We start from the raw sequence: 27,479 nt of genomic DNA, 5'->3' as shown, positions 1-27,479 counted from the left end.
ACTAACATTCCTAGAAGCCATTCGAGCACATTAGGGATTGCAAATGTTCATAAATGCTTGCAAAACAAACGGCTTTCCAAATGTCTTTATTTGTAGGGTATTTTGCCTATTTCGTAGCAGCAAAGATAAAATATAATTCAATAAAGGGAGACATAATTACCGTAGGTGCATATCATAGTTTCGAAGATGAACATGGTACTGAATGCTCTCCATTGGCCTAGCTTTGCATTTCTACTTCCTGGGTCACCTGGGTGCCTATAGACACGTACCGTAACCAGCGATTTAATTTATATTTAAAAAAATATATATATAAATATGTTATCTTGAGCATAACTAATCTGACATCGAAAGTGAACTGCTATAGACGGTATCACATTGTAGTTATTTTCACTAGATAATAGCTGGAGGTATTTGCTGCCAGCTGCACCCTAACTATGACAGAGGAAGTCGTGGGGTTTGGCAGGGTTCCACACAACCACTTCCACACTATTCTATGAAAACAAGTTACACACTATTTCACAAAAAAGCTTTGCACCTATGCTGCCATGCACAACACTCATGAGGCTCACAAGAGTGCAGAACACAGTTTATAAACTGGCACTGATGTGACTTGTATATGACAAAAAAAAGTTCAAAATTGCAACTGCATGATAGGCTTACACATAAAAAGGCCTTCACAATATGCACATTTTGAATGTACAAATTGCGTTAAACAGCCAGGATTTGCTGGGGATACAGACAATGCCTTACAGAAGTCGACTGTGATGAGTGCTCAACGTTACCTCTTGCCTCTTCTCCTGTGCAACGTTGATGCGACATTCCTGCATTCCAGCGATTAGGCTACTCGTTGACCAGGGACGGTTTTGTTATAAGCACATAATGATGGGGTTTGGTGAGGAGGTGGGACGAGCTGATTCTAGATCGGCTGTTAACGGTGGCGGGTTTGAAGCCTACCGATGACGCGCTATGCGGACGTCAAACGATCGACAGCGCGTGCGCCACAAAGACAACGCAAGAGTCATGCCTCTTTTTTCTTTTCTTCTTCATACGCTTGCTTGACTTCTAGCGTGTGAAACGCTCTGGCACCTCCTCTCACCCCTCCCGTTGTCGAGTTGACAGGAATCTCCTCAGGCAGGGTTGGAAAGCACTGACAGAGGTATGTTGAAATGTAGCTAGTATTGTGGCATATTATGGGGCACTATTGTGATAGACATTGACCTCTTGGCTTGAGTCGGAAGAGATGGCACGCGTATCCACCACGCAACCAGTAACGGTGCGTTAGAAGCAGTCCAGGAGGAGAAATGCTGATCAGCAAACGGCTAGCTAGCCTGATGAGTTAGCTATCTGGCTAGCTAGCTACGTGAACATGGCCTCGAGTAACTACCTAATACCCTGACGCGTTCTTATTTGAATTGAATGAGCTTAGGTACTGTTCTCTGCATTTTGATTAAAGTTGCTAGCTATAGCCAGCGATAATGTGTAGTGTATGCGCTTGTCCCGCAGTCCACCAATTGCTTGCCAACCTCTGCAAGCGAGCAAGTTTTCTACTTCGTTAGCAAGTAAGCTAAAGATGTTTAAGCACAAGCAGTGATGTTTCTGCCGCCTTGTTGCATAACCCCTTGGACATCACCAGGCAGAAGGACTGCTCGTATCAGGCAGCAGGTTGCAGATTCTGTGACAACTGTCTGGGAAACGTGTACATTGCATTTCCATCTCTCTAGTGCACATGGAACGTGAGACCCGTGTCAGACAGCTGGTTTAATGCAACAATGCTAACGTTCTCAATTGACTGCTTGATCAATCTCCTATATCAAGGTCCTGTCAGTCGATGTTCCCTTGATATTTATGTTCAGATATGCTTATTTGAAAAAGCTATCGTCTGATGAGATTTCATTGGCTTTGTGCAACGAAGTATTTCTATCTCAAGAGGGAGCAGAAGGACACATTGTGTGGCTTTCCTTGAAGACCCTGTTATGTAGACTAGCTAGTACATTCCTCAAGACCCCACGGACATAATTCTCTGTATGGCCTAATATTCTAACCTCTCCCACCAATAATGATCCTCAAATGTTCAGTGCTTCTTCCTGTGTGTGTATTTGTGTAATGTGTGTGTGTGTGTGTGTGTGTGTGTGTTCTGGAATGCCTGATGTTTGACACTTCCTGTCTCCTACCGTGGTCCCCTTCGAGTGAGTGCCTGTTGGTCACTGAAGATGGCTCGTATTAAAAACTGAATGCTGAACTGAAATGTGCCTTCCGCATTTAACCCAACCCCTCTGAATCAGAGAGGTGCGGGGGGCTTCCTTAATCCACATCCAAGTCTTTGGCGTCCGGGGAACAATCTGTCGTTATGCCTTGCTCAGGGGCAGTTATGCCTTGCTCAGGGGCAGAATGACAGATCTTTACCTTGTCAGTTCTGGGATTCGATCCAGGAACCTTTCGGTTACTGGCCCAATGCTCTACCACTAGGCTACCAGCCACCCCACTGAATTTCAAAGCGTGTAGAAATGAGAGATGTGTAATAATTGGTTTTGGTTTTTGGTGTCACTAAACCATGCATTTACACTGAACAAAAATATAAACTAAAGTGTTGGTCCTATGTTTCATGAGCTGAAATGAAAGGTCACAGAAATGTTCCATACGCACATTATTATACCATTTTTCTAGTTTTGTGCACAAATTTGTTTCCATCACTGTTAGTGAGCATTTTTCCTTTACCAAGATAATCCATCCACTTGATGGGTGGGGCATATCAAGAAGATGATTTAACAGCATGATCATTACATGGGTGCACCTTGTGCAGGGCACAATAAAAGGCCACTCTAAAATGTGCAGTTTTGTCACATCACAATGCCACAGATGTCTCAAGTTTTGAGGGAGCGTGCAATTGGTATGCTATTGCCATAGAATTGAATGTTAATTTCTCTAACATGTGCCACCTCCAACATCATTTTACAGAAACCGTCTCAGGGGAGCTCATCTGCATGCTCGTCATCCTCACCAGGTTCTTGACCTGACTGCAGTTCGGCATTGTAACCAACGTCAGTGGGCAAAAGCTCACCATCGATGGCCACTGGCACGCTGGAGAAGTGTGCTCTTCACGGATGAATCCCGGTTTCAACTCTACCAGGCAGATGGCAGACAGCGTGCATGGCGTCGTGTGGGCGAGCGGTTTGCCGATGTCAGCGTTGTGAACAGATTACCCCATAGTGGCGTTGGGGTTATGGTATTGGCAGGCATAAGCTACGGACATCGAACATAATTGGATTGTATTGATGGTAATTTGAATGCACAGAGATACTGTGACAAGATCCTGAGGCCCATTGTCGTGAATTCATCCGCTGCCATCACCTCATGTTTCAGCATTATAATGCACGGCACCATTTCGCAAGGATCTCTACAAAATTCTGGGAAGCTGAAAATGTCCCAGTTCTTCCATGGCTTGCATACTTACCAGACATGTCACCCATTGATCATGTTTGGGATGCTCTAGATCGATGTGTATGACAGCGTGTTCAAGTTCCCGCCAATATCCAACGACTTCGCACAGCTATTGAATAGGAATGGGACAACTTTTCACAGACCATAATTAACAGCCTTATCAACTCTATGCGAAGGAGATGTTTTTTTATTTCACCTATATTTAACTAGTTGAGAGCAAGTTTTCATTTACAACTGCGACCTGGCCAAGATAAAGCACAGCAGTTCGACACATACGACAACACAGAGTTACACATGGAATAAACAAACATACAGTAGAAAAAAGAAAAATCTATATACAGTGAGTGCAAATGAGGTAAGATAAGGGAGGTCGGGCAATAAATAGGCCATGGTGGCGAAGTAATTACAATATAGCAATTAGACACTGGAATGGTAGATGTGCAGAAGTTGAATGTGCAAGTAGAGATACTGGGGTACAAATGAGCAAGATAGATAAATAAATACAGTATGGGGATTAGGTAGTTGGGTGGGCGGTTTACAGATGGGCTATGTACAGGTGCAGTGATCTGTGAGCTGCTCTGAAAGCTGGTGCTTAAAGCAAGTGAGGGAGTTATTGGTCTCCAGCTTCAGTGATTTTTGCAGTTCGTTCTAGTCATTGGCAGCAGTGAACTGGAAGGAAAGGCGGCCAAAGGAGGAATTGGCTTTGGGGGTGACCAGTGAGATATACCTGCTGGAGCGCGTGCTACGGGTGGGTGCTGCTATGGTGACCAGTGAGCTGAGATAAGGCGGGGCTTTACTTTATGTATCGGGCTGCATGAGGCAAGTGCTGGTCACACCAGATACTGACTGGTTTTCTGATCCACACCCCTACCTTTTTATTTTAAGGAATCTGTGGCCAACAGATGTCTTTATTCCCAGTCATGTGAAATCCATAGATAAGGGCCTAATGAATTTATTAGTAAAATCTTTGAAATTGTTGCGTGTTGCGTTCGTTCAGTGTATGACAGGGAGAAAGGTGTAGTAATTTATCATTAATATTCTATTATAGTGTTTGAAGGAAGTGATCGAGGCTGTAGGCTATGTGGCATGCACTGCTGTACAAAATAGCCATTTGGGCTATAGGCTATTCTGTTTGCAAATTAGCATTGTGCACACGTGTGTAGAGGGCAAGTGTTCTAGTTTAAGCCTAGTCTTGGACGAAAAAGCATGATCAATGCCGAAATCCTTTATGGAATCTGCAACAAGCAGATTTTTCCCTCCTGTTACTCAACATTGAAGTCTCTCCCCCCACACATTCTCTTATAGCAAGAGTGGAGTTGAGGTCGTCTAACAAGTGATAAAACACATCTAACCTTCCATTTAGAAATCACTTATTGATTCATAAGCTGTGTTTTTGCGTTTTTAATTTGGCTGTCAGTCCAGTGTATCAGGTTTGGCTGCTGTTGTGAAATCTCTAGCCTGGCAAGGCAAGCACATCACTCTTTTTCTGATGAGTCAGAGCAAACGGGTTAGTCTGTTCAGGCAGATGTGAGGCATGTCTGCCTGCCCCTCTGTCTGCCTGCCCCTCCCCCTACCGGGCCACCCCGTCCATCAATGACCTCAATCCTCTCCCACCTCCTCCCCCACACGCAGTGTTCTCTCCCCAGTTGCCTTGTCAGTGAAGGCCTAGCACACTGCTAATGCTTTATGTATGCCATTGCTATCTCACAGAGCTTTGTGCTAAGCAGTAGCCTAACACAAAGCTGTCTCCTTTTTTTTTCCCTTATGATTTTTATTTTATTTATTTTACAGATAATGGCCGTTCCTCCTACCTATGTTGACCTTGGCAAGTCCGCCAAGGATGTCTTTACCAAGGGATACGGTGAGCACTGAGCAGTACTACTTACTACCCACTATTTCCTAGATCATTCTTCAACTCAGCCTTTGCTCCTGTCCTGCAGAGAATCAGGAGTGGACTGTAGTCGTACTGGCCTAGTGTTATAGCCATTTGGTAAACCCTCTAGTTTAGACTGGCTGTCCTTAGGCAGTTATTGACTGAGAGACACAAAGCTGTACTGAGCTATTGAGGCCTAGGCCTTATTATGGGGATTCACAGGTAAATCCCCCAGGCGAGGGTGGGACGACCAGCACACTGCCTCACAGAGATGGATGGGAAGGAAGCTGGTGCGGTGAACTGTGCCTGACGTGACAATGTACTCTAGTGTAGAAACTAGGGCTGGGAAAGATGCCAGTATCGCAGTACTCGTTAGTATCGTGGCAAGGAAACAAAGCACATTTAACTTTAGGAAAACAGCCCAAATGTTGGAAACATTTATGGAGAAAAATATTGTGATACTGGTATCAAATCAATAAACTCAATCTATCAATGTAATGTAATATTTGTAATGGATGTGTGATAGGCTAGACTGGTATTTCTCAGAGAGGGATGTATTGAACAGTGGTTTACAGTGCATTCGGAAAGTATTTAGACCCCTTGACTTTTTCTATATTTTGTTACGTTGTCACTTCATAAGCACTGTATGTGTTTAGGAAGTGATTAAATAAGTCTGCAAGAGACGGCATGCTTATTTTGAAAACAGAAGCCATGCGTTAACAGATTGCTAGGAATGTTAGTGGAAATAATGAACTGAACAGGAATATATCATCAGTTTAAAAAGCACTCATAGAATATATTTTAATTACAATGGTTTGATTTAATTTTCTTCCATGCCTTTCAGGTTTTGGTCTCATCAAGCTGGACTTGAAAACAAAGTCAGAGAATGGACTGGTAAGTTCCACTGCAATCCGTATACCCCTTGAGCCAAAAGAGGTGAACAGGTCAGGGTTCCATAGCCGCAGACAGAACAGTTGAAACTGGAGTAGCAGCACGACCAGGTGGACTGGGGACAGCAAGGAGTCATCGGGCTAGGTAGTCCTGAGGCATGGTCCTAGGGCTCAGGTCCTCTGAGAGAGAGAAAAATAGAGAGAGAATTAGAGAGAGCATACTTAAATTCACACAGGACACTGGATAAGACAGGAGAAATACTCCAGATATAAAGGCATATAATAGCATCCCGACACATAAATTATTGCAGCGTAAATACTGGCGGCTGAGACAGGAGGGGTCGGGAGACACTGTGGCCCCGTCCGACGATACCCCCGGACAGGGCCAAACAGGCAGGATATAACCCCACCCACTTTGCCAAAGCACAGCCCCCACACCACTAGAGGGATATCTTCAACCACCAACTTACCATCCTGAGACAAGGCCGAGTATAGCCCATGAAGATCTCCCCCACTGCACAACCCAAGGGGGGGGGCGCCAACCCGGACATGAAGATCACGTCAGTGACTCATCCCACTCAAGTGACGCACCCCTCCTAGGGACGGCATGGAAGAGCACCAGTAAGCCAGTGACTCAGCCCCTGTAATAGGGTTTGAGGCAGAGAATCCAAGTGGAGAGAGGGGAACCGGCCAGGCAGAGACAGCAAGGGTGGTTCATTGCTCCAGTGCCTTTCCGTTCACCTTCACACTCCTGGGCCAGACTACACTCAATCATAGGACCGTCTGAAGAGATGAGTCTTCAATAAAGACTTAAAGGTCGAGACCGAGTCTGCGTCTCTCACATAGATAGGCAGACCATTCCATAAAAATGGAGCTCTATAGAAGAAAGCCCTGCCTCCAGCTGTTTGCTTAGAAATCCTAGGGACAATGAGGCCTGAGTCTTGTGACCGTAGCGTTGGTGTAGGTATGTACGGCAGGACCAAATCGGAAAGATTGGTAGGAGCAAGCCCATGTTATGCTTTGTAGGTTAGCAGTAAAACCTTGAAATCAGCCCTTGCCTTAACAGGAAGCCAGTGTAGAGAGGCTAGCACTGGAGTAATATGATCAAATGTTTTGGTTCTAGTCAAGATTCTAGCAGCCGTGTTTAGCACTAAATTAAGTTTATTTAGTGCTTTATCCGGGTAGCCGGAAAGTAGAGCATTGCAGTAGTCTAACCTAGAAGTGACAAAAGCACAGATTCATTTTTCTGCATCATTTTTGGACAGAAAGTTTCTGATTTTTGCAATGTTACGTAGATGGGAAAAAAGCTGTCCTTGAAACAGTCTTGATGAACAAAAATATAAACGCAACATTAAACAATTTCAAAGATTTTACTGAGTTACAGTTATGAGGAAATCAGTCAATTGAAATAAATGAATTATGCCCTAATCAATGGATTTTACATGACTGGGAATACAGATATGCATCTGTTGGTCACAGATACCATAAACAAAAATGGGCCTCACAATGGGCTTCAGGATCTCGTCACGGTATTTCTGTGCATTGAAATTGATAAAATGCAATTGTGTTTGTTGTCCGTAGCATAACTCATACCATAACTCCTTCTGCCACCATGGGGTACTCTGTTCACAAAATTGACATCAGCAAACCGCTCACCCACACACGCCATACACCTGGTCTGCGGTTGTGAGGCCGGGTGAATGTACTACCAGATTCTCTAAAATGACATTGGAGGCCGCTTATGGTAGAGAAATTAACATTCAATTCTCTGGCAAACGCTATGGTGGACATTCCTGCAGTCAGCATGCCAATTGCACTCTCCCTCAACTTGAGACATCTGTGGCATTGTGTTGTGACAAAACTTCACATTTTAGAGTGGCCTTTTATTGTCCCCAAAACAAGGTGCATCTGTGTAATGATCATGCTGTTTAATCAGCTTCTTGATATGCCACACCTGTCAGATGGATGGATTATCTTGGTAAAGAATAAATGCTCACTAGTAGGGATGTAAACAAATTTGTGCACAAAATCTGAGAGAAATAAGCGGCTTGTGCGTATAGCAAATTTCTGGGATTTTTTTATTTCGGCTCATGAAACATGGGACCAACACTTTACATGTTGTTTTTATATTTTTCTTCTGTTTAGTCATCTGGCTCATCGACACCTGTGAAAGACCTCTCGGATTGTCCGCGTCACTTGTGACGTGCCAATGTGGTCCTCAGCGATCCAAATCCTCACTAATAATGTCTGATGCTATAATAACGTGATCACATCTGACCTCTGTTTGACCCCAATCCCAGGAGTTCACCAGCACGGGCTCTGCCAACACCGAGACGAGCAAAGTGGCCGGCGCCCTGGAGACCAAGTACAAGTGGGCCGAACACGGACTGACCTTCACTGAGAAGTGGAACACCGACAACACTCTGGGCACCGAGATCACTCTGGAGGACCAGGTCAGGACTAAGTGTTCTTTAGATCAGGGTGTACTCTAGTCTGAAGAAAACAATCTGTCATTGTTCGAAGGATGCTATAAGCCAATGAGTAATCCCTTAGTGTAAATATAAAAAAGATCAGCACTCACTGACTTGTTTCATTGATTTTTATTCTATATTTTATGACTATATATACATAACTTTACATGTTTAGTCTTCATCGTGTGGGAGTCTGTTCCCTATGGTGCCCCCCACCCTGTTAAGTGGTGAAATGCTCATAGCAATATGCCTTTTAATTACGCAACAATGCTTTCTTAATCGTTCTTTCCATCTGTCTCGGAAATTAATTTACTTAACCTCTCCATCTTTCTTAACCTCTCCATCTTTCTCTCACCTTCTCCCTTCAGTTGGCCAAAGGGCTTAAACTGACGTTTGATTCCTCCTTCTCGCCAAACACTGGGTAAGAAGTGGCTATCCAATTCATTCATTGAAGATAGCATTTAATTGTTTCACAATGTTAATTAATTGCAATCAATGATGTCATCACACAATACATGTTGCCATTCTTTTGGTCTTGCTCAGCTCAATGTAGATTGTTGGATGTATTTGCCATTCTGTCACTGTGATTCCTATATTACTTCATACTCAAGTTTTTCCTTCCTTCCATTCCTCTCATATCCCCACCTCCAGCAAGAAGAGTGGTAAGATTAAGACTGGCTACAAGAGGGAGCACATCAACCTGGGGTGTGATGTGGACTATGACATTAACGGGACGGCTGTGCACGGCATGGCGGTGGTGGGCTACGAGGGCTGGCTGGCCGGCTACCAGATGACCTTTGAGGCCGGGAAGAACAGGGTCACCCAGAGCAACTTCGCCGTGGGCTACAAGACCGACGAGTTCCAGCTCCACACAAATGTGTAAGTAGATATTTATTTAACTAGGCAAGTCAGATAATAGCAAATTCTTATTTATAATGACGGCCTACCCCGTCATTGTATAGATACATAAATATGGTTCAGGTAGGCCTCCGCGCTTCAGCAAACAATGGAAGTAAGAAGGGGGCTCAACAACACTGACAGTAAGCCAGCGATGGGGCTTAACAACACTGACAGTAAGCCAGCGATGGGGCTCAACAACACTGACAGTAAGCCAGCGATGGGGCTTAACAACACTGACAGTAAGCCAGTGATGGGGCTTAACAACACTGACAGTAAGCCAGTGATTGGGCTTAACAACACTGACAGTAAGCCAGTGATGGGGCTTAACAACACTGACAGTAAGCCAGTGATGGGGCTTAGGGACCATATATATATGGTCTTTAAGATCCTTCTCCAAAATGATTTACAGTGATGAAGTATTTTGTATATATGGCACACCCCCAACTCTGTTGCAAGCACCATGCTCCAACCATCTGAGCTTTTTGAATGACTAGTCACTAACATTTTGTTTCCAGCTCTGAACTATGAGAGCTGACGTTGTCTGGACACTAGCAGCCCTAAGCACTTGCTGTCTCTCTGGTCCCTCAGATGCAGACTGGCAGTTATTTTATGTATCCCACATGGATGGGATTTGTCAAAGGGCTTTGTTGGTAGGATAGTAAGCTAACCTCCTGCCGCGACCTTGCCTTCCATTCATGATCACTTTTTTGACAAGGTCAATTAGCTCTGAGACATGGCTATTTAATAATTTGACAGGTCATCCTTGATATACACTGAGTGTACAAAACATTATGAACACCTGCTCTTTCCATGACAGACTGACCAGGGGAATCTAGGTGAAGCTATGATCCTTTACTGATGTCACCTGTTAAATCCACTTCAATCAGTGTAGATGAAGAGGAGACAGGTTAAAGAAGGATTTTTAAGCCTTGAGACAATTGAGACTTGAGCTGTGTTCGCATACCCATACGAACATATTGTATACTACATAATGAGTATATACTACTTACTATATACTATTAGTTAATTTTAGTATACAGTAAACGAATGGTATCCTTTCAGTTGAGCTTATTCTGTCTACTGGAAGTTGATGCTGTTGCTATGCAACCTCTTGTTAGCATAACAAATTACTAGCTAGACTTCAGGTGTGTTCGTAAATTCAATCTGGGGTGTCAGAGTGCGTTCTGGAGCGCATACTGGAATCTCTGGCCGAGGAGTAGGATTGATCCGAGTGTTCTGACCTCACACTGGTAGTCAAGCACCCAAGCTAACTGGCTAGCTACTTCCAGACACAAATGAGAGAACAGTTCTCTCTGACCATTGTACTCACCCTAGCAGAGCTGGTAGGCAGTTTTTATGTTATCCAGACTGTTGGTAACTGTAATGGTGCTGCTGGCAACAATTTAATTACACTTTTTTGACATTTACTGACACCGGCCACATTCAACGGGTGTTGAGCGTTTGTAAATTCATCAGTTATTCTGCGCTCTGGTACAGTCAGACCAGAGTGCTCTGAAATCGGAGTAGGTAGCCAGAGCGAATTTACAAACACACCCGAACCACTTTACCACTTAGCTAAGCTATAAATGACGTGAATAATCAAGTTAATAAATGTTGGGTAGTTAGCATAAAGTAAATATACTGGCAAGTCCGATATATTAGTAGCCAACTGACGTTACAGTAGGTAGCTAACATAGCATATCATTACAACAGTATGTACCGGGTATGCGGTTTGTAAGGATAGCGTAGCTAGCAAATTGTCAGCCAACATAACGTGTAATGTAACTTATTTGAAAAGTAATTACTTTATTACATTGCTCAACATTTTCTTAACATTTGTCATAATTTGTTAAAGCAACAAATTTGTATCCGCTTTCGTCAGACTTCAGCTGCATATTTTCCGCCACTTTTTTTCTGTAGAATTGAATTACTGACCCGAAAAGCACGGAAAAAGTGTCCATTGCTTGTATACTTTGTATTTTGGCGAATGTAGTACGACATCTGGGAACTTTTGGCATGCTAACTATATCCATACTATGACCAATAAGCATATACAAACACTGTTATGGATTGTGTATGTGTTCTGTTCAGAGGGTGAATGGGGAAAGACAAAGGATTTCAGTGCCTTTGAACAGGGTATGGTAGTAGGTGCCAGGCGCACCGGTTTGAGTGTGTCAAGAACTGCAACGCTGCTGGGTTTTTCACGCTCAACAGTGTCATGACGTTGGCCTGTGGGTAAGGTTTATGACCCCCCCCATAAATACCTTTCTCCCTTCCCCTCTCTCTCTGACCCTACTGAAGGACTGTTGATTAGCCTTTGTTAAACATAGAGAGCCTGGGAACATCAAATAAATGGGGAAAAGGAACCATATTTCGGTAATAAAACCAGTTGGAAATATGCGTTGGAACTTAATGAATATGGATGTCAGTTCGGTTGTCATCTGAGACATTATGACTGATGTCATAAACTGTACTTGGGAAAGTATACACCCTCTAGTTATCAGAGTCACATGGAATTGTTATGCAATTCAAATGTTTGATATTGAAATTGTTTGTTAGGAGATTAAATGTAATTTTAGCTTCCAATTGAGAGAATTGGGTTTTCATAAGGAAAGTGCCCTGCTTGATCAGTGGCCCACCCCTGTGAAGAGACAGGGGTCATAAACGATGAAACACATCCTTCTCCCCTTACCACTATATAAGAGAATGACACAATGTAACCAGTTAGTTCCACTACGTGAGGTCTGCAGCCTCTGCGTTAAAAGGACACATGTCAAGTACAGAACTAAGCCAACCTCGGCGTGAGCTTTGGTTGTGAATGGTATGAACTTTGAACGCTCATTCACTACAGAAGTGATACTTCCTAGCCGTTGAGTTAGCAGCGGCCGCTGTAGACGTGGACTAGGAAAGGACGGACGACGGATCCAGTCTAACACACGACGAAGATACCACAACGTATCCAATTTACCACCAGTGACATTCTTCGGAGGACAGGAAGATCTCTCTTGGCCAACCCGGCCAGCATCTACGACCAACCTACCGAAGCGCAGCTCAGAGTAAATATTTATTGCATTTTCCTTTTCCAAATGGGCGGTAATTTAGAATGCATACGATAATGTATTTACGATAGCATAGCTGCTGTTTCTTTTGTTCCTCAGTCTTCCCGCTCTTTCATTCAAGCCCAACCCCCTTTCTTTGTGTAACAAGCCGCCATGTCGGCTCCGTCCACCAGGGACGTTTTCTGTATGACATAATTTGTATTCTGTGTATATGTAATTCTGTGCGATTAGTTAGGTATTTAGTAAATAAATAATTAAACCCAATTTTATATTGCTGATTCAACTTGTTAGCCAGGGTTCGTGAAGATAACCAAGAATTTACAACTTTCATTATGAGACTGAAAATAAGGTGACGATTAATATTGACTGCTATCGATGTAAAATAATACTAAGTTTAAGAGTTTATTCGGAAGATAATGGTTCTATAAACACTCTTCCGTGGTGTCCCGACTTTCTAGTTAATTACATTTACATGATTAGCTAATCAGGTGATATTAATTACAGAGAAAGGATTTTATAGGATAGCATGTCATATCACTTAATCCGGCATAGCCAAAGACACGACAACAGTTTCCCGTGTGTATCAAGAATGGTTCACCACCCAAAGGACATCCAGCCGACTCGAAACAACTGTGGGAAGAATCGATGTCAACATGGGCCAGCATCCCTGTGGAACGTTTTCGACACCTTGTAGAGTCCGTGCCCGACGAATTTAGACTTTTCTCAGGGCAAAAGGGGGTGTAACTCAATATTAGAAAGGTGTTCCTAATGTTTTGTACACTCAGTTTGAGTTTAGACTGTTAATATTGATCTTCTGATTGCAATTCATGTGATATTAGGTAGTTGTAACAGTTCTTGTTTTAGTTTTTTTTTTTATTGAACATGAATACTGGAATTGATAGTGATGTTGCAATATACTTGCATACATGTTAGTTCCCCATTCTCATAGTAATAATGACCAACCTTTTTTTTTTTTTGATGACAGAAATGACGGCACCGAGTTCGGGGGCTCCATCTACCAGAAGGTGAACGACCAGCTGGAGACAGCAGTCAACCTGGCTTGGACCGCTGGCAACAGCAACACCCACTTTGGCATTGCAGCCAAGTACCAGATTGATGCCGACGCATCTTTCTCGGTAAGGGGCCACTCTAGCTAGTCCTCTTACTGGCTGAGACATGACCTCCGCCTGGGGTCACATTCAGGGGACAGGTAGAGGGAGTTACTAGGCTAATAAGTTTATAATGATCTGTGGAAGCATTGTTGAGTACATTTGAGTCCTTTTTTTTTTTTTTTTATCCTATCATAATCATGTTTCTAATCTATACATTTCTCCAACAGGCCAGAGTGAACAACTCTAGCCTCGTGGGCCTGGGATACACTCAGACTCTGAAGCCTGGTTAGTAATTTTCAAAAGTTTTATTAAAATGTCTTGTGAAATATTATTTTTCTCCATGCCAGTGTAGATTAAATGTGCAGTTGAAATACCTTTCCACTGTATTTAGGGAAGAAATGACAGAACAGCAGCGTGCACTTGATCTTTGACCTCCTCAGCCAGTCAATGAGCCCTGATCTTGTCACTTGTCACTAGGGCTGTTGCGGTGACCGTATTACCACCACACCGGCAGTCACGAGTAATGAAGGCAGGCAAATTCCACGTGACTGTTTAGTCATGGTAATTAGGCTTCTCCAAGCTCTGATGCTGCTGATGGTCATTAGTAGCCTACCAAACTTGCTAACTGCCTCGTCCTCAGCACTCTATTGTCCCTTTAATCACTCTGACATCAATGCAAATGTATTTGAAAATCTAATCAAACACTTCTTGAGAGCTCATGTTGCGCAACATTTCAGTAGGCTATGCAATTGCGTGAGAAAACAGAGTGATGGCCTCTCTTAAAAAGAGGAGCATCAGCTTTCTATAGGCTAGGCCTACTATATTTATTTCTCAACTTCCCTAATATTAATGTTTATATTTACAACAGGAGTATAGCCTACCTGGCTGGCATGAAAATAAACCACAGGGAAAAGCATCCTCCATTCTCTATTTAAGTGCATAGATTCCATGTATTTTTTTCCCGCTGTGCCTATTTCGATACAGGTGCATGATAAGGGTCCATTCTAAATCAAACACATTTCACATATGATTTAGTATATGTAAAGACAAGATTAAATCAATAATAGTCTGATGGGTGACAATATTGGCCTATCACTTGTGAATTATATATTATCTATTTTTTTGTGACTTTTTCGAATCAGTCGCACACCTCATGTAGCCTAGCCCATAGGCCTATATGTTTTAATAAGGTTTGTATCACAACTAAAGTGGCTAAATAACTTCTTAAAATGAAGCACATTAATCCGCTTTACAAGGGGTGTAGAGCCTAACTGGCATACATAAGCAGCACGTGAGTTTCAAGTTTGGGGAAGATCATTTTCACCATAAAAATGTACTTTTTATAATAAAATAATTGCATTTGTGGTCACTTGATAATGGTGTTTTCTGTTAATGGAACATTTGCGCTTATAGCCTACTACCATGTGCACATTGCTGCGCCTATAATGTGAAGAAATAGCCTAATAGTTTATCAACATTTAAAGCTAAATGTTCTGATTTGTTGCGTCAACCACATTGCGTAAAAATAGTTTTTTTGATGCTAGTGGTTGTATTAATTTGGGATCTATCGAATCCCACAACTGTCCCAGACTATGTTTGGAATATTTAGTTCTCGCTTAGAATATAATAGGTCAAACTTTTTACGATGGGGTGTATTGACATTGGCTAGTGCTTTTGCTGTTCTTTAGGCCTACTCATCTTGTTGGCTGGCAAAAAGTATATGTGGACAGTTCTTCCAATATCTTCAATATGCACCTCGGAATTGGATAAGGACGCGTGCAGTTGTGTCCCCGATGTGTCTGTCTTCACTTGTAGCCTGTGAGAAAGACCTGATCACGTAATGGAGTGCGCAGCACTCGGGGAGAAGGGCACAACGGCCACTGGCCACAAATGGCATGGATTTTTTTAGGGTGCATTATGGCCACAGAAAGGGGATGCCGCTGTGAAATTCTAAGCATTATCAAGTGCTTGTCAAATTGCGAATGAGTGACTGATGTAGTGTGTACAGCCTGTGCAAAAAACAAGGCAGAGCTCATGCCTTCCAAGCTACTTTTTCCAAATCAACATTAGTCGCATCATGCAGCCTTACAATGTATTAAAAATCAAACATATACTCCAATGTTTGTAGAACAACTAAAGTTACATTAATAACTCTAAATTATGCATATAGGCATACCTATTTCTTTGTTAACCGCTCAACACAGAATAGCCCCGTGTGTGCACTCCCTCAAATCTTTTGGAGAAAATATCCTTTCTATTTTATTCAGCTTTTTTCAATTGTATTCTTCAAACTATAAAATAATAAAAATAATGCCACGGAATTCTTAGCAAATCTTGTCTGCTAAATTAACTAGTGTAGCCTATAGCCATTTGGCATAGCCAGATCAGGACTTAACATAAGGACAACTCAGAGTATGCTATTCTGTTCTTCTGAAATAAGACTAAATTTTCTTCATATCATGCTTCTTTAGACCTGTATAAAATAAATAATGGATTTATTGGGAAGGTGTAGGCTATGTTACATGGATTTATTATACTTTTTCAAATGTAGGTATTCCAAAGGTCTGGAAGCCAGAAGATGCTAAATGTTAATTTGACATTAACTTGACAATTACCGGCTGACAATTTCGTGATCACCACAGCCGTACTTGTTACTCCCTCTTGTTGATGTATTGTCTCTGTCTCTCTGTCTACAGGCATAAAGCTGACCCTTTCTGCTCTCCTGGATGGGAAAAACATTAACACCGGCGGGCACAAGCTCGGTCTCGGCGTAGAGTTTGAGGCATAAGGCAAGGAACACAACAACCCCAAACCTCCAAATATTTTATTGAAATAGCTATCCTCACAACCTTGTTTCCCTTACAGTAGATGTGCTTTGGTTGAGGTGAGGTGGCACACGTGGGGAAATCACACTACAGTTGATATTCCACTTTTACAGGACCATTTCAGATAAAATATTTTGGAATACAGGGCCCAGTTTAGTATAAAACTATAAGATGTTTTAAAGGTTGGCAAAACATAAAAATGAAAAAGGTCTGTTAAGGTCTTATGCATTTGTATTTCACTACAATCATGTAAACATTAATATATTTCTATTTTTTTCCCAAAGCGGATAAGAGAAAATAAGATACTGTAGATAAAATAAAAAAAGGATTTGGTAAACATACAGTTTACTTTCTGTCCACATGGTGGGGCTGTTGCATTAAACAGATCATTGGTACTGGATTACAACATTAACATTCCTTGGTGAAATATTCCTCTGTAATGGAGAGTTCTCTCCTTGTAAACACTCTGACAAAGAAGGGAACTGTCTAAGATATTATATTATTATGGGATGGGTAAGTGGTCCTTCACTTAAGCAGCGTTAGCTCTGAGGCACTAAATAGGGCACTACTTTTTGGGAATATGGTGCCATTTAGGATAAAACCTGTTTTTGACTCGTCTGTCTGTGCATTTGGTGTGAATTATTTTTTATTAACAATATTCTTGAATACTTAACCTGCCTCTGAAGTTTAAGGCAAACCTCAATTGTTCCTAAAGAGAAAGGTAACCTGTCCTGCACACTATTCAGCATCCCTCTTAATACAAATGCTTTTACAAGGAATGGTAGTCTTCCGATGATGGTGTTGGAACAGACAAACTGTGTACCTGACGTTGTTACTCCCTGTTCAATAAAGAACATCTTGAATGCCTCTGTGCTTTTTTTCACCCATAATGCAATGACAATGGAAACAAAAGCCTTGGATTTGCTGTAGGCCTATATTCATATCTACCTTAGATTATAACTGTTAATTTCTCTACCATAAAACGTCTCCAACATCGTTTTAGAGAATTGGGCAGTACGTCCAACCGGCTTTACAACCGCAGACCACGTGTGACCATGCCAGCCAAGGACCTCCACATCCGGTTTCTTCACCTGCGGGTTCGTCTAAGACCAGCGCCTTGGACAGCTGATGAAACGGAGTATTTCTGTCTGTAATAAAGGCCTTTCGTCTGGAAAAAAAACTACTTCTGATTGACTGGGCAGATCCATAGATTAGGGCCTAATGAATTTATTGATTTCCTTATATGAACAGTAACTCAGTAAAATTGTTGATGTTGCGCTTATAGTTTTGTTCAGTATACATAAAGCTATCTTTCCAACTGATCAGAGAGTCCTCACCCCCACTCAGGTGTCGAGTACAAAGGAGCGTTCAGTTTCGGTTGTCATCTGTTCCACGTAACCTGTTTGCATTTTAACCACGCCCCTTAATAATCACTCACAAACAAGATGGCAACTTGCAGGAAGATGGGACGGAGCTGGAAAATTCTATGTTTCGTGTTTATCTTGTTACAACTGTTTCCTCCCAACTGTATTTCGGCTCCGCTGGCAACCCCAAACGGTATGTTTAATATTCAAAGCGAAGTTACCATGGATTAGGGTTAGTTTTATGTTGAGAGCGAGCTAGATGAGCTAACGTAGCTAGCTTTCACCTAGCTACAGTAGCTAGTCGACGACCAGTTCCTGCTGTGCCGCCGACTGAGGTATATGGGTGCCGCCTAGTAACTTGCCAAGGTGTCAGATGAGGAGCATGGCAGCCAACTCTGTCAGAAATAGAAGTCGGTTAAAATTGTACAGGTTTAATCATCTAATCTGTCATCAGTGACCATTAACGTTACCTAAGGGACGTTACAGTTTCCAATCCTAGCCACAGAGGGTTCGCTAGTTTGGCGTCAAAGTGAAAGTAAAGATTCATTATGTCACGATTCTGCTGATAATTTGCTAGTTAACTAACTAGTAGCACAATGCTTTAGTGTTAGAATCATATAATTAAATATTAGAATATGAATTTAATAGTATCTCAATGGTTAGAATACCCACTTTATAGATACTATTTTGGTGGTAACAAGCCAGCTACAGTTAGCGAGTTATGTTTGGGTCTTGGACCCTAATTCCAGGTTTGGCTCAGAGAAACGGACTGTCCGACCAGGTGTCCCTCACCATGTATCTGAAATAACAAGTATTCTGTCAGTGAAATGGAAACACTGTTCTCTAAGCAGAGGCCCACTAAGGAAATGTCAACAAAATGATTTCCTTATCACAAGCCTACTTATAAAATATTTTCGTTTCTGCCTGTACATCATTTTAATATCAACATGTTTTACTTGATAATGCTGTATATGGTATTGATATAGAGCATGTTTTCATGGGATACTTTTCCAAGGTCCTTATCGCCTTATGAAAATGTCTTGAGGATGAGGAAAATATCATTTTTTTGAGACCAGAGCAGATTTTTTTTGGATAAAACATCGTCTCATATAGCCAGTCATGTCCCTTTTGTGCTATGAGTTCCTCTTTTAGGAGCATTGCATTATGTCACATTCATGCAAAGCGAAACCATGTGGCCTATTCCTACGGGCATCCAAATTGACATGACGTGCTATCCATAACAGTGTCTAATCATTCTCAACAGTAGCCCATTCACTGTGTGGGCTGCTGAGATTGCCCCCATAGTTTATTGAGTTACGGAAAGAGAGCCCATCTGTCGACCTGTCATCCTACTGCGTTTAACCTGTTAGAAGAGCATTTCTTTACATTTACATTACATTTTAGTCATTTAGCAGACGCTCTTATCCAGAGCGACTTACAGTAGTGAATACATGCATGAAATGAAAGTGAAATGTATTTTTTTTTTTTTTTTTTTTTTTGTACTGGCCCCCCGTGGGAATCGAACCCACAACCCTGGCGTTGCACACACCATGCTGGCGTTGCAAACACCATGCTCTACCAACTGAGTATCACAATACTCGATACTAAAACGATACCACAGCAAAAAAAGGCATATTAGCCAAAGTCACAGAATGACACTTGATCCAGACATATAAACTCAGCTACTGCTCTTTGCAATCGCTGGGCATCATTACATTAGAAAAATGTTACGTCAATATTCTTCAGAGACGGCCATGTATTCATTAAATCAATTTGACTTTTACCATTTTAACGACATAACAACATAATGGTAATTTATTTGAATGGTAAAGCTCTGGGTAAATCAATACAGGTGAATGTGTATTCGGTAGGAATGTGCATGCATTGAGTTATTGAGCTTGTTTTGGCTGATGTCATCTGTAGTCTCATGAAAATCTGTTTCTCTGAAATTTGGGGCTTATTTGTATAGAAGTAGCTTATTTAAAAAAATTGCGCACTGTCTTTAGCCAGTAATCTTGGGATGTAGTTTATCAAAATAACATCAATTTTTTTTTTCTTCTTAGTTTTAACTAAAACTAACCATTTTCCTAATTATCCTAACGTGCTATGTTAATTCTACTAACCTGATACCGAGTGGCGCAGCGGTCTAAGGCACTGCATCTCAGTGCTAGACACAGCCTGGTTCGATTCCAGGCTGTATCACAAATGGCCGTGATTGGGAGTTCCATAGGGCGGCGCACAATTGGGCCCAGCGTCGTTGGGGTTTGGCCGGGGTAGGCCGTCATTGTAAATAAGAATTTGTTCTTAACTGACTTGCCTGGTTAAATAAATGAATACCAAATTCTCCTAACCTGCTACGTTAATTCTCCTAACCTGCTGCGTAAATTCTCCTAACCTGCTACGAAAAGTCAATTCTGAGATCCCTTGTACCCAAATCTGACCATGGGATCCCTAGTCAGTTCGCTGAGGCAGTAGAACATCTTAGAGATGTGAGAAAGAGACTGATTTTTAAGTGAATTAATAAAGTTTTGGTGGCAATCATCTTTGAAATCAGCATATTTTACATTATGGTTTGCAAATTATCACAAAGTACTAGGCTAGTGAATTTATCTGTCAGCTAGTATAGCAAGGAAAGTTAGCCTACAAAGCTGGAAGCTACTGGTATCTTCTTGCATTGTAAAGTGTTCTTGCATTGTTATGCGAAAAGTAATTACATTTCAACTAATTAAACTACTGATACCTCTCACCAATTCACCTATGGGACAGTTCAACATTTTATGACCACAAATAACAATAACTGTAGTTAAACCTACAATACAATCAGAGCCGGCTGCAGACAATGACCAGCTAGGTGGAGATCTGATTTTCAACATTTTGATGCAATATATAAAATGTATGCAACGAATTTTCCACCAACGGGTTTCTGCACAATAACCAATAGGCAAAACATACAGACTTTGGGCGCTTCAACATGGTTTGCATTTTCAACACTAGAATCTGCACAGTTTGGCTGCTGGAATTATATACTGAACAAAAATATAAAATGCAACATGTAACAATTTCAATGATTTTACAGAGTTACAGTTCATGTAAGGAAATCAGTCAATTGAAATAAATCAATTAGGCCCTAATCTATGTATTTCACATGCCTGGGCAGTGGTGCAGCCATGGGTGGGACTGGGAGGGCATAGGACCACCCACTAGGGAGCCAGGCCCTGGGATCTTGTATTTCAGCTCATGAAACATGGGACAAACACTTTAGATGTTGCGTTTTTATATTTTTGTTCAGTATATTTTGGACGAACGTGCACAGGTAGCCTACAGGAGACTTTTGAACTAGCCTAATCAGATTACAACTTTGACTAGTTGTGTTTATGCCACGCATAAAAGGAAATACATTTTTAAAAGTTAAATGACAAATATTTAGGCTTATATGCTGTTGAAGAGTTATGGGTTCTAGATGCGCGAAGAATAGCTGGTCGGAACGGAAAGGCAGAGCAAGCTTTCCTGAATAACTGGGCCTGCGGGGAGCATACAGTGACAAGAAAAAGTATGTGAACCCTTTGGATTTACCTGGATTTCTTTATAAATTGGTCATCAAATTTGATCTGATCTTCATCTAAGTCACAACGATAGACAATTATAGTGTGCTTAAACTAATAACACACAAATTATTGTAAATTATTGTATTTGATCTGATCTTCATCTAAGTCACAACGATAGACAATTATAGTGTGCTTAAACTAATAACACACAAATGATTGTATTTTTCTTGTCTATATTGAAAACATAATTTAAACATTCATAGTGTAGGTTGGAAAAAGTATGTGAATCCCTAGGCTACTGACTTCTCCATTGAAGTCAGTCAGCTGACCTGGAGTCCAATCAATGAGACGAGATTGGAGATGTTGGTTAGAGCTGCCTTGTCCTATAAAAAAACCCTCACAAAATTTGAGTTTGCTATTCACAAGAAGCATTGTCTGATGTGAACCATGCTTCGAACAAAAGAGATCTCAGAAGACCTAAGATTAAGAATTGTTGACTTGCATAAAGCTGGAAAGGTTTTCAAAAGTATTTCTAAAAGCCTTGATGTTCATCAGTCCACGGTAGGACAAATTGTCTATAAATGGAATGAAGTTCAGCACTGTTGCTACTCTCCCTAGGAGTGGCCGTCCTGTAAAGATGACTGCAAGAGCACTGCCAGAATGCTTAATGAGGTTAAGAAAAATCCTAGAGTGTCAGCTAAAGACTTATAGAAATCTCTGGAACATGCTAACATCTCTGTTGACAAGTCTACATACCTAAAACACTAAACAAGAATGGTGTTAATGGGAGGACACCACAGAAGAAGCCACTGCTGTTAAAAAAATCATTGCTGTATGACTGAAGTTTGCAAAAGTGCGTTACTGGCAAAATATTCTGTGGACAGAAGAAACTGCAGTCCAAACACTATGTGTGGAGAAAAAAGGCACAGCACACCAACATCAAAACCTCATCCCAACTGTAAAGTATGGTGTAGGGAGCATCATGGTTTGGGGCTGCCTCAGGGCCTGGACAGCTTGCTATCATCGACAGAGAAATGATTTCCCAAGTTTATCAAGATGTTAGGCTATCTATCCACCAATTGAAGCTCAACAGAAGTTGGGTGATGCAACAGGACAACCACCCAAAACACAAAGTAAATCAACAACAGAATGGTTTCAACAGAAGAAAATACGCCTTCTGGAGTGGCCCAGTCCTGACCTCAACCCGATTGAGATGCTGTGGCATGACCTCGCGCAGTTCACACCAGACATCCCAAGAATATTGCTGAACTGGAACAGTTTTGTAAAGAGGAATGGTCAAAAATTCCTCCTGACTGTTGTGCAGGTCTGATCTGCAACTACAGAAAACGTTTGGTTGAGGTTATTGCTGCCAAAGGAGGGTCAACCAGTTATTAAATCCAAGGGTTCACATACTTTTCCCACCTTGCACTGTGAATGTTTACATGGTGTGTTCAGTAAAGACATAAATGTATAATTGTGTGTTAGTTTAAGCAGACTGTGTTTGTTGTGACCTAGACGAAGATCAGATCACATTTTATGCAGAAATCCAGGTATTTCCAAAGGGTTCACATACTTTTTCTTACCACTGTATTTGGCAATTGGCCACATTGTCAGTAGCAGTGCGTGGGTAAAATCACTGGGGAAGCCAAGATGTTCATTCATATGCCTTGCGACCGTGATATATACAGTTGAAGTCGAAGTTTACATACACCTTAGCCAAATACATACACCTTAGCCATATAAACTCAGTTTTTCACAATTCCTGACATTTAATCCTAGTAAAAATTCCCTGTCTTAGGTCAGTTAGGATCACCACTTTGTTTAAGAATGTGAAATGTCAGAATAAAAGTAGAGAGAATGATTTCTTTCATCACATTCCCAGTGGGTCTGAAGTTTACATACACTCAATTAGTATTTGGTAGCATTGCCTTTAAATTGTTGAACTTGGGTCAAACGTTTTGGGTAGCCTTCCACAAGCTTGCCACAATAAGTTGGGTGAATTTTGGCCCATTCCTCCTGACAGAGCTGGTGTAACTGAGTCAGGTTTGTAGGCCTCCTTGCTCGCACATGCTTTTTCAGTTCTGCCCGCAAATTTTCTATAGGATTAAGGTCAGGGCTTTATGATGGCCACTCCAATACCATGACTTTGTTGTCCTTAAGCCATTTTTCCACAACTTTGGAAGTATGTTTGGGGTCATTGTCCATTTGGAAGACCCATTTGCGACAAAGCTTTAACTTCCTGACTGAGATGTTGCTTCAATATATCCACATAATTTTCCATCCTGATGATGCCATCTATTTTGTGAAGTGCAGCAAAGCACCCCCACAACATGATGCTGCCATCCCCGTGCTTCATGGTTGGGATGGTGTTCTTCGGCTTGCAAGCCTCCCCCTTTTTCCTCCATAACAATGGTCATTATAGCCAAACAGTTCTATTTTTCTTTCATCAGACCAGAGGACATTTCTCCAAAAAGTACAATCTTTGTCCCCGTGTGCAGTTGCAAACCATACTCTGACTTTTTTATGGCGGTTTTGGAGCAGTGGCTTCTTCCTTGCTCAGCGGCCTTTCAGGTTATGTCGATATAGGACTCATTTTACTGTGGATATAGATGCTTTTGAACCTGTTTCCTCCAGCATCTTCACAAGGTCCTTTGCTGTTGTTCTGGGATTGATTTGCACTTTTCACACCAAAGTACGTTCATCTCTTGGAGACAAAACGCGTCTCCTTCCTGAGCGGTATGACGGCTGCGTGGTCCTATGGCGTTTATAATCGCGTACTATTGTTTGTACAGAAGAATGTGGTACCTTCGGGCGTTTGGAAATTGCTCCCAAGGATGAACCAGATTTGTGGAGGTCTATAATTTTTTTTATGAGGTCTTGGCTGATTTCTTTGGATTTTCCCATGATGTCAAGCAGAGAGGCACTGAGTTTGAAGGTAGGCCTTGAAATGCATCCACAGGTACACAGCCTAACTGACATCATTTGAGTCAATTGGAGATCAGAAGCTTCTAACGCCATTACATAATTTTCAGGAATTTTTCAAAGCCGTTTAAAGGCACAGTCATCTTAGTGTATGTAAACTTCTGACCCACTGGAATTGTGATACAGTGAATTATAAGTGGAATTATCCGTCTGTAAACAATTGTTGGAAAATGTACCAGTCATGCACAAAGAAGTCCTAACTGACTTGCAAAAAGTATAGTTTGTTAAAAAGATATTTGTGGAGTGGTTGGAAAAATGAGTTTTAATGACTCCAACCTAAGTGTATGTAAACTTCAGCTGTAGGCCAAAAGGCTGAGACAATAAGATGCCACAGTGGCAGAATAAATGGTCATGTAAGTTAATGTTTCCTACTTTTTCGGACCACTAAACAACTATTGATTTAGAACCACAGAGAGTTACCGCAAGTCACAAAGAAAACAGGAGCTGCCTCCACTATTCCAGCACCATTTCAACATCATCAAATCACCTCTGCTTTGTCTAATCTAGTGACAACTGAAACATATCAACCTTTTAGTCCAATTAATGTAAGCTAAATATTATGTGGCTGTCCATGGCTCTGATTGCTGTGTGTGCAAGTAGAAAAACATGTTGACTCACCCTACTTGTAGAGAAACGGCAATGCCATCCTCTCTTTCTTTCATGTTGATCACTCTGTCGTACAGTACATTTTTTTGTTGTCCTAGGCTTCCTGGCTAAAATGCTTGCTCGCTAGCCTAACTTCCATTCATGGGCAACGTTAGCTAGTTAACATTAGCGTTCTACATCTAGCTTCTTATTGAACTTCCATCCTCTCAGGCCAGGGGCACAACAATGTATGAATTAATGATTGAATTATAATCACTGGCCACTACAGAGAATTAAGTAAAACCACAAGTCCCTATCTCCATCCATGGCTAATTTAGGAAAGGGCCAACTTTAGCTAGCTGGCGAGCTAGCCACTGGAGGACAACAACACAAGTTTTTTCTGTCAATGATGTATGCTCTCAATAGGATTAGTTGGGAGTGACGCCAAATCCAAGCTGGCCTCCCTTAACTTTTTTTTTTGGTGCGCCAGGACCATTCAGTTGAGTTTGCTCAGTTTAGCTCAACGCTGATTGGCACATTTTTGTTTTTTGTTAAGGGAGGCCAGATGCTCCGTGGCTTCCCTTGCCTTCAATGCTACGGGCGGCAACAATGTCATACTTGTTTGGAACAGACAGCATCAGATAATGGCCTACACGTAGAGAGACAGAGGGGCGCTGTTTCACTCGCTCGGATGCTTTCTCCTGTGAGATGCATTCAGCCTCTTGCGAATTGAAGGAAAATTATCAAACACAGAGAGACGAAAGATGCATTATATATACAGTACCAGTCAAGTTTGGACACACCTACTCATTCCAGGGTTTTTCTTAATTTTTTACTAATTTCTACATTGTAGAATAATAGTGACGACATCAAAACTATAAAATAACACATGCAATCATGTAGAAACCAAAAAAGTGTTCATCAAATCAAAATATATTTGAGATTCTTCAAAGTAGCCACCATTTGCCTTCATGACAGCTTTGCACACACTTGGCATTCTCTCAACCAGCTTCATTAGGAAGTAACCTGGAAACCATTTCAAATAACAGATGTGCCTTGTTAATTAGTTTGTGGAATTTCTTTCCTTCTCAATGAGTTTGAGCCAATCAGTTATGTTGTGACAAGTTAGGGGTGATATACAAAAGATAGCCCTATTTGTTAAAAGACCAAATCCATATTATGGCAAGAACAACTCAAATAAGGGAAGAGAAATGACAGTCCATTACTTTAAGACATGAAAGTTAGTCAATGTGGAACATTTCAGGAACTTTGAAAGTTTCTTCAAGTACAGTCGCAAAAACCATCAAGCGCTATGATGAAACTGGCTCTCATGAGGACCGCCACAGGAAAGGAAGACTCAGTTACCTCTGCTGCAGAAGATAAGTTCATTAGATTTACCAGCCTCAGAAATTGTAGGCCAAATAAATGCTTCACAAAGTTCAAGTAACAGACACATCTCAACATCAACTGTTGAAAGGAGACTGCGTGAATCAAGCCTTCATGGTCAAATTGCTGCAAAGAACTACTAAAATACCTCAATAAGAAGAAGAGACTGCTTGGGCCAAGAAACACGAGCAATGGACATTAGACCGGTGGACATCTGTCCTTTTGGTATAATGAGTCCAAATTTTAGATTTTCGGTTCCAGCCAGCGTGACTTTGAGACGCAGAGTATTTAGAATTCAAGGCACACTTAACCAGCATGGCTACCACAGCATTCTGCAGCGATACGCCATCCCATCTGGTTTGCGCTTAGTGGGACTGTCATTTGTTATTCAACAGGACATTGACCCAATACACCTCCAGGCTGTTTAAGGACTATTTGACCAAGAAGGAGAGCAATGGAGTGCTACATCAGATGACCTGGCCTCCACAATCACCTGACCTCAGCCCAATTGAGATGGTTTGGGATGAGTTGGATCGCAGAGTGAAGGAAAAGCAGCCAACAAGTGCTCAGCATATGTGGGAACTCCTTCAAGACTGTTGGAAAAGCATTCCAGGTGAAGTTGGTTGAGAGAATGCAAAGAGTGTGCAAAGCTGTCATAAAGGCAAAGGGTGGATACTTTGAAGAATCTCAAATATATACAATTTGAGATTTAACACTTTTTTTGGTTACTACATGATTCCATGTGTTATTTCATAGTTTTAATGTCTTCACTATTATTCTACAATGTAGAACATAGTAAAAATAAAAACCCTTGAATGAGTAAGTGTGTCCAAACTTTTGACTGGTACTGTATGTTCGCTAGCTGGACAGGCAAATGCCGCTGAGTACTAAACTGTAAACCAATCACAATTTGTGTACTATCTCTGCTTATCACGTCTGCCAATCACGTTATTTGTATCTAAGGTAGTAGACAGCTGCTCACATCTTGAGAGGAATCTCTGTCCGACAAACTGCTGTCAAGTAAAGTATTTTTAGTTATTTGTAATCAA

At 41.5% G+C, this 27,479-nt stretch overlaps 2 protein-coding genes across 5 annotated transcripts in view; both read left to right on the top strand.

Moving 5' to 3' along the window:
- Positions 1-1,035: 1,035 nt before the first annotated feature.
- LOC115148557 (voltage-dependent anion-selective channel protein 1) lies at positions 1,036-17,435 on the top strand. 2 transcript variants are annotated; one of them, XM_029690545.1, is made up of 9 exons: positions 1,036-1,156; positions 5,230-5,299; positions 6,156-6,205; positions 8,502-8,654; positions 9,041-9,093; positions 9,324-9,551; positions 13,617-13,767; positions 13,971-14,028; positions 16,440-17,435. In XM_029690545.1, the coding sequence occupies exons 2-9, from the start codon at positions 5,233-5,235 to the stop codon at positions 16,529-16,531; spliced, it is 852 nt and encodes a 283-aa protein (XP_029546405.1). In that variant the 5' UTR covers positions 1,036-1,156; positions 5,230-5,232; the 3' UTR covers positions 16,532-17,435. The 2 variants fall into 2 exon arrangements, with proteins under 2 accessions (XP_029546405.1, XP_029546404.1); XM_029690544.1 differs by lacking the exon at positions 1,036-1,156 and adding an exon at positions 3,252-3,275.
- A 547-nt stretch (positions 17,436-17,982) lies between these two features.
- LOC115148556 (vegetative cell wall protein gp1) overlaps positions 17,983-27,479 on the top strand; it is a 29,964-nt gene continuing 20,467 nt past the window's right edge. For 2 of the 3 annotated variants that reach the window (XM_029690542.1, XM_029690541.1), the window contains exon 1: positions 17,983-18,125. In XM_029690542.1, coding sequence (XP_029546402.1) covers positions 18,014-18,125 — 112 coding nt within the window. In that variant the 5' untranslated portion in view covers positions 17,983-18,013. The remainder of the gene's footprint in view (positions 18,126-27,479) is intronic. The other variant, XM_029690543.1, reaches the window with a different exon arrangement.

The sequence above is a fragment of the Salmo trutta genome, chromosome 15 (genome assembly GCF_901001165.1).
Source record: "Salmo trutta chromosome 15, fSalTru1.1, whole genome shotgun sequence".
NCBI classification, from domain to species: domain Eukaryota; kingdom Metazoa; phylum Chordata; class Actinopteri; order Salmoniformes; family Salmonidae; genus Salmo; species Salmo trutta.
This window is presented reverse-complemented; position numbering and strand designations above follow the sequence as displayed.